General features: G+C 38.7%; 1 protein-coding gene across 1 annotated transcript in view; it reads right to left on the minus strand.

Moving 5' to 3' along the window:
* TAF3 (TATA-box binding protein associated factor 3) overlaps positions 1-8,404 on the minus strand; it is a 345,098-nt gene that overhangs the window by 99,123 nt on the left and 237,571 nt on the right. Inside the window, exon 3 of the mRNA XM_007935445.2 lies at positions 726-2,554. Within this exon, the coding sequence (XP_007933636.1) occupies positions 726-2,554 (1,829 nt within the window). The remainder of the gene's footprint in view (positions 1-725; positions 2,555-8,404) is intronic.

Below are 8,404 nucleotides of genomic sequence, written 5' to 3' on the forward strand. Positions count from 1 at the left end.
CAGACTTCGTCTCACCTATTTTGGTCATGTTGTCAGAAGGGACCATTCCCTGGAGAAGGATGTCATGCTTGGTAGGGTGGAGGGTCAACGAAAGAGGGGGAGGCCTTCAACGAGATGGAATGACACGGTGGCTGCGATGATGGGCTCAAATATAGCAGGGTTGTGGGGCTGGCGCGGGATCGGGCAGGTGTTTCGTTCTGCTGTGCATGGGGTCACTATGAGTCGGAAACGACTCGACAGCACTTAACAACAATACCTTGCTAGCCTCTTGAAAATAGGGTTACAGTTTTGTATGCTCTTGGAAAAATGGATGCCCTCTTTTTTTTTTTTTTAGGGATCTAATATTTGGGCACAAAATATTATATAGTGCAGTTAATAATTATAAAATTATTATTCACAGTTAGAGCATATATTAAAAAAAAACAACAAAAAACCTGCCAGTGATTAGTATGGTTAGCAGAGTTTGTAGTCTGTGATTAGGTTCCTGTCAGAATTTGTATGAATACTTAATAATTTTCCAGTGTATGTGGGTGGTGGGTGGTATTTGATTACAAGCTTACACGTTTTGGAATTACAACTAAATTTTGCAACCTCATTACAAATATATTTCCAGTTAAGTTATGGGTAATTTACATCCAAAATACAGATATAATTGTTAACTTTGTTTACCTGTATTTTTCAATAGGACTTTGCTCAGATAGTGCCGAAAATGATAAACTGCTTACTTTTTCATGCTTGTGTTTCTCCTTTTCTTTTTCTTTCTTCTCTCTCTCCCTTTTCTCTTTCTCCCTTTCCTTCTCTTTCTTCTCTTTTTCCTTCTCTTTCTCTTTCTTTTTCTTCTTTTCCTTTTTATCTTTTTTCCTTTCTTTCTCTTTAGGTTTCTCTTTTTCTTCAAACAATTTTTCAGGAAGCATTGGTGACAAAGTAGGTAACATTGATGGGATCCTCACTGCAGCAGCAGGGCTGAACAAGGGCAAAGCTATTTCTTTGGGAGGTAATCCTAACGGAGTTGGTGGAGCTTTCATCTTCTCTTCTCTACCTTTATCTTTAACTTTTTCTTTTTCTCTCTTTTCTTTATCTTTTTTGCCTTTTTCTCTGTCTCTCTTCTTATCTTTATGCTTCTCTTTCTCCTTTCTCACAACTCCATCTTTCAATCTCACTTTTGGATCCACATCTTCAAACTCTTTTATTTTAAATTTATAGGGATCTGAATCTTCATCTTTAAGAAATTCCTTCCATGGATACTTTGTTTCCTTGCTGGCTTCTTTTTCTTTCTCTTTCTCTTTCATTTTATCCTTTTCTTTACTTTTTTCCTTGCTTTTGTCTTTTTCCCTTTCCTTCTCTCTCTGCTTTTCTTTCTTTTTCATTTTAGTTTTCAGTTCCTTTTTCAACTTCTTCTTTACTTCTATTGATGAAGGCAGTTTGGTTTTCTCCTCATACACCTTGTGAAGAGGTTCGGGGGTGGGAGGAGAAACTGAGGGAGAAGAGAAATAAGGAAAGTTGGAAGGCATATTTGAAGGTGCTCCCATTTTTGCTTTACGTACAACCTCATCAATTGAGGCATCCATTGTCCATGAATTATCAGAACTTGAAGTTCCACCTGAAGGAGGCAGAGGAGTGGATCCTGACTTAGCGAAATTGTTTGAGGAAGTGGAAGCCTTTGTAGTAGTACATTCTGAACCTGAAATTCTCTTAGGGCTGGTAAAAATATCTCCTTCGGACTCTGATCCCGAAGAAAATTCAAAAGGATCTGGCTCTCGTTCAGCACAAGCTCGTGCAATCACAGCATCAATAGAGTCATCAATTGTTTTATCTGTTACAATAATCTTTTTCAGCTGATTTTCACTGTTCAGTTTCCCAGCATCAGGGGGTGTCTGTGTTTGTTTTACTTGGATAGTCTCTTTATTAATTTTTTCACTTATTGTAGTTGAAGGAGTCCTATTTGGTGTTTCGGGTCTAATAGGTGTTTGGGAAATAGGAGTCATAACCTTGGGACTCTTGGGGCTTTTGGGGCTCTTAGAACGTCCAGGTGATTTCTTTTCTTTGGATACAGTTTTAGGTGACCGAATAGGACTTCCAACCATTGCTGGTGACTGAGCAGTTTTAGGTGATTTAGTCTTCTGTCCTGGAGAACTAGTTTTAGTCTTTGTTTTAGGTGTAAATGACTTTGTTTCTAATGCTTTTGCAGTTGGCATCTGTGATTTTGCAACTGGAGCCAACATTGGTGGTTCTGCGGATGGAGGTGCTAGGTCTGTACTGTCCTGTACATGGACTGGAGAAAGCATCGGTGGAATCTTTTGAGTGTTTATTGAGCTGAGTGGCTCTCGAGCTTCCAGTAATACTACATCTAGGGTATCCCCTTTAGTGCTTAATAGTCGTGGTCGCTTCATGGCAGGCATCTCTTCAGCTTCAGGACTATCCAACGGTCTCTTACCCAAGAAATTCTCATCATTAATAATCTCCTCCTCCTCCAATTCATCATCTTCTTCCAAGGGAACTTGCATGGCTTCTGCTGATGTGCCACCATCAGTGGGTACTTGTTCTTCTTCTTCCTCTGTTAATGGAAGAGAAAAGAAGTATTACTGGAATAGAACAAAACTTAATAAATAAAAACAATGTTTCAAACATGATTGCTAACAAAGAAAGGAAATCACTGACATTGTTTAAAGAGTGAAGCAGTGAATTTTCTTGGGTCTTCCAATATTGCATGCCATCCATTCTTTTAAGAGTGGAAATCAGTGACAGCAGACATATAAACTGATTATTTTCCTCTCAAGTGGCTTGGTCTTCCCTTGAGGATCTGGAGTTTGCTAAGTATTTCTAGCATTTCTTCTCAGCTCCTTGATTAATTCTTTCCCTAACCTAAGTAAATATTTTTTCTTTCTCTAGTCACCCTGCCCCACTCATATACATACACATATACACACACACCTCTCTAAAAATCAAGAGATGGGTTATGACTATCCCCCAAATTAGAGACAGACACATCTTCATTCAGGACATTTGCAACAAATTTAATTTTTGGAGTTTAGAAAATACAAATCTCCAACCTGAACACAATTCATATGCTATTATGTTTTCTATTTTGTTTGCTTGATGTCAGCCACTTTGACAGAAAGTATGGCTCAATGGAATACATACTGGTTTAGGCATTAGAAAGACAGTGTTTTAATTATACTATAGAACAGTAATAGGCTGTAGGCAATCTCTTAAGTTCTTTGAGCCTGTTTCCTGACCTTTTAAAAGGGACTAAGTTATTTGCCCTAGTGCCTGAGGCATCTCACTGCTAACCAGAAGGCTGGCAGTTCAAACTCACCAACCACTCCTAGGAAGGAAGATTAGGCAATCTACTTCCATAGAGATTCCATAGAGATACCGCCTCAGAAACCCAAGGAGGGGTTGCTATGAGTCGGGATCAACTCTACGGCAGCGAGTTTGGTCTTTTTTTTTTATTATTTTTTTTACATGAACTAGGCTGTAAAATCAGATTATTTCATTCTACACATATTAACTAAGCATATACCATGCATAATGCACAATGATAGAGGATGAAAGAACTACTGGAAAAAATCAGAAATCAATCATGACCTAAAAAACCTTACAGTTTAGTAGGGGAAATAATATCTGTGTATAGCACATAGAAAGTGATTAGTACCATAAAATAGACAAAGCGTTACAGCAGTTCAAAGGAGAAACAGATTACTGCCAATGTCAAGAATCTGGGGAAGATGTCACTAAATTATATTGCACTTGGGACATTTGGAGATTGGGAGTGGTGAAGTGTAGGATGAAGGAACTGATGACAAAGAGATGGACATGGAATATAGGAAGTGTTTAGGAATCAGGGAATGAATTAATTTGGCAGGAAGTAGGGTACAAGATGAGAAGTAGTAGAAAGTTAGTTCAGTAAAGTTCCATCCAGATTCTAGAAGTTTTCAATTCCATGAAAAGCAACATGATCTTTATTCTACTGGTAGTTTGGACATAGTAAAGAGTTTTAGACAAGGGAGAAAAATAATTGAAGTAAACATTAGAAAACTATTCTAGCAGGAAAACATATGGAGGAGAAGTAACAGATACTAAAGGAGAAGAGGCAAATTAGGGGTTACTGAGATGATATAGGCTCCAGGGGATGGCCTCAGGCCACAGGCAGTCAGCTGCCACACGCCAGGCTGGCGGTTCATACTCACCGGCTGCTCCTTGCCAGGTAGCTGGGCTGTCTCTCTGGGAGCTCTGGTAGCATAGTGGCTAAGGCACTTGACTGCTAACCAGAAGGCTGGTGGTTCAAACCCACCAGACACTCCTCGGAAGGAAGATGGGGCAATCTACTTCCATAGTGATACCGCCTCAGAAACCCAAGGAGGGGTTGCTATGAGTTGGGTCCGACTCGATGGCACAAAACAACAACAACAACGAGATGACATAGGTAAGAGGCAATAATTGTCTGAAAGTTGCTGTTGTTGTTATGTGCCATCAAGTCAGACCTGACTCATAGTGACCCCTCCTTGGGTTTCCAAGGCAGTATCACTACGAAAGTAGATTGCCCCATCTTCCTTCCGAAGAGTGGCTGGTGGGTTTGAACCGCCAGCCTTCTGGTTAGCAGTCAAGTGCTTTAGGCACTACGCTACCAGAGCTCCAATGGTCTGAATACAATGGTGGTAATATATAAGAAGCAACAGACATAAATGATACTCTGAAGATAGAATAGGTAGAATCTGAGTAACAACAGAGTGCAAGAGTTGAGGAAGAACTCAAAAACATAATTTCAAGGCTTTGAGCTCTGCTAAGTGAAAAATGCAGTTAACAGAAACAGGAAATAAAAAAAAAAAAATAGAGAAGGAAGAAGATCACTAGCTTAATTCCTAGATTCAGAGTTTGAAGAACATTTAGCCAGTGATACCTAGCAGGTTGCTAAAGTATGAAGACAGATCAGAGTAAGGGAGAGGGAAAGGGAAAAGAAGAGGAAGAAAGAGAGGGACAGAGAACAATCAATCGATCGATCTTTGTTGAGATAATGGAAATCACTATAATGGATGGTATATGAAACCAAACCAAACTTATTGCCATTGAATCAATTCTGAATCACAGGGACCCCCATAGGGTTTCCAAGACTGTAAATATTTATAGAAGCAGACTGCCTCATCTTTTTCCTGTGGACTGATTGGTGGGTTTGAACCACCAACCTTCTGGTTAGCAGCCAAATGTCTTAACCACTGCACCACCAGGGCTTATGGATGATATTAACAAGGGGACAATAAGAGGTGGTCAGGGACAAGTTATTTTGAGGAATATTGATATGTAAGACAAGAGGAAGAAGAAGAGCTAAAGAAATACATGGAGGATCAGGAGACATCAAAAAGATCAAGGAAGCAAGAATTTTGAAGTGCAAGACTGGTGAACAAAGTCAAATACTTAAAAGTTTCAAGGAGAATGAAAGCTAAAAGCAGAGGTCACTATGCAAAAGGATCAAGGAGTGAACAGGTAGGAAATGAATGAAGTAATGTATGTGAAAGCAATTTGTAAGCTGTAAAAAAAAAATAAAAATTTGAGACATAATTATTATTACTGTTACCTTGATAATGATACTATCATCTACCCAGTTACACAAGTCAGAAACATGAAAATCATTTTAGATTCTTTCTCATCTATCCACATATCTGAATTGTAAACACAAGCTTTCTACTATATGTCCTTTAACATGCTTTTCCCATTGCTATTGTCTTAGTTCAAATCCTCAGCACCTCTTCTCTGTTGTACTGCAACTAGTCTCTCTCCAGTTGCATCTTTTTCTGAACCATTTTTCCATACTGTCTTATAGCGATCTTCTGAAAATGCAAACCTGATTATGCAATTCCCCATCTTAAAAACCTTTCACCAGTCACCAAAAAGTAGTTTGAAAAAGGTGTTCCCTGGAGCCTGAGTAGTTTTTTGGAACCACTTCTGGGATTACTGAAGGATAGAGATCATGTTCTCTTTTCTCTATTAAATGGAACAGTTACCCCTAAATTTATCTGTTTTACATGCTGAGCTTTTACAAAAGCTTTTGTTGTGAGGTTAAAATATGTTTGAAAACCACTATTCTAAAATATAAAAATTCAGTTTCCCCAGCATGACCTATATGGTGATCCACTAACCAGTCAGTAATTAACCTCATCTTTCAGTGAGCCCCTTAGGGGTCTACCCATTCAGCCATGGTAATTTATTTGCAGTTCCTCAACTATACAGTGTTGTATCACACTTCTGTGCTTCTGCACACGCAATTTCCTTTGCCTGGAATGTCTCTGTCCTCCTGACCCTTCAGTGACCATCTCTTCTAAGACCCCAATCAAATGTGACCTCTTCTGTGACACTTTTCCCTAGCAACTAGAAATGACCACTCACTCCCTCCTCTGTGCTCTACTGTATCCCGCTTACACCTGTGGCACAGTAGCATTTTATTGCACTTGCTTGTTATATGACTGTTTTCCAATTAGAGTGGAAGTTCTTGGAGAACAGAAATCCAATCTTATTCATCTTTGTATTCTTAAGGTTTAGTACAGTGACCGGTTAACAGTAGGTACTCAATTAATGTACACTGGATTTATATTAAAGTGGTATTTGATTATAGTTTTCAAAATATACCAAAAGTGATGTTGGTTCAACTGAGTAAAGAGATTTGATAATCAGTTACTATTTTTCCCTCTCTGAAACTAAGCTTAATCCTTAAAAGACCAGATCAGTACAAAATGATATCCTGGACCAAGGGTCTGCAAACTACAGCTTGAGGTCCAAATCTGTTTTTGTATGGGGTCCATAATCTAAGAATAGTTCTTACATTATTAAACAGTTGGGGGAAGGTATCAAAAGAAGAATATTTTGTGGCATGTAAAAATTAAATGAAATTTCAATTTCAGTATCCATAAATAAAATTTTATTGGAACACAGCCATGCTCACTCACTTACATGTCTATGGCTACTTTCACACTACAGCAGGAGAGTTGAGCAACTGCAACAAAGAAAGCCCAGAATATTTACTATCTAGACTTTTATAATTCTTCTAACTCTGGAGGCTAACCTGGTTCTAAATTAGTTTTGAAAGTGTGTGTACCCGAGACAGGCCCTTAGGTGGAAGTACTGGGAGAGCTGAGGAAAACTGCTCAAAAATAAGCAGTCCCTAGAGAGCTGGGGTTGGAGGCTCCCCTCTCAAGACTACTGGTAAGGTAATTCTAGGTCTCCTAGAGGTAAAACTTGATTAACAGGTAGAACAACTTGAAAATTTAGGTTCTATACAGTGTGTTTGAGACAGTCTTATTTTATTATGGTGCAATGCTGTCAGACTGGAACTGACAAGATGACTACCAGACAGGCATTTGAACTGAAGGAAGTACATCATGCCTTGTTAGGAAAAAATGTAGTATTTTCCTGTAAATACTTTAGAAAATATGTTGGCTCACTTTGAGTTGGGCTCAAGTAACTTCTAACAGTATAAAAAATAATTACAGTGGCTGTTTATGTTTAAGTAAAAAAAACACCACCACAAAGATTTATTCAAAGCAGGGCTACACATGCTAGGAAGAGTTATTCTGCTTCTATTGTTATCATTTACTTTAACTTTTTATTAAGGGGCTCTGGTGGCACAGTGCCTAAGGCATCTGACTGCTAACCAGGAGGCTGGCAGTTCAAACCCACCAGCCGCTCTATAGAAGATGATAGTACAATCTATTTCTGTAAAGATTTACTGCCCTGGAAACTCAATGGGGGTCACTATGAGTTGGAATCAACTGAATGGCAGTGGGTTTCATTTTTTGTTTTTTAACTTTTTACCCAAGTCAGTGATGCCAACTTATATATATTTAACCGAAGGCTTTACTCAGTTTAAAGGAATGTTAATTAATTAAAAAATAAAACTACTACAGCTATAGATTTTAGGAATATTTAAAATGCAAATGTTTTAAAGAGTTTTTTTTAATGCATTTTATTGAAATATAATTTATGTACAGTGAAATACACAAAACTAAAGTGACATGGGTCAGTACATTTTTTTTCAGTGTTCCTTCCCCTCCTCTCCCACCCCTGGCAACCAACAAAGAAATTTCCCTCCATATATAAACCTTTCCTTGACCCTCCACAACAACAAACTAATACTGTATTTTTCCTTCTGTGATTGGCTTATTTCACTAAGCATAATGTCCTCCAAGCTCATCCATATTATGTGGTGTTTTGCAGACTCTACATTATTCTTTAGTGCTGCATGTTGTTGTTAAGTGCCATTGAGTCGTTTCCAACTCATAGCAACGCCATGCACAGCAGAACGAAACACTGCCCAATCCCGTGCCAGCCCCACAATCCCTGCTATACTTGAGCCCATCATCGCAGCCACCGTGTCAATCCATCTCGTTGAAGGCCTCCCCTCTTTCGTCGACCC

The sequence above is a fragment of the Orycteropus afer genome, unplaced genomic scaffold (assembly GCF_000298275.1).
Source record: "Orycteropus afer afer isolate SDZICR_OR568_19922 unplaced genomic scaffold, OryAfe1.0 scaffold00028, whole genome shotgun sequence".
Taxonomy (NCBI): Eukaryota; Metazoa; Chordata; class Mammalia; order Tubulidentata; family Orycteropodidae; genus Orycteropus; species Orycteropus afer.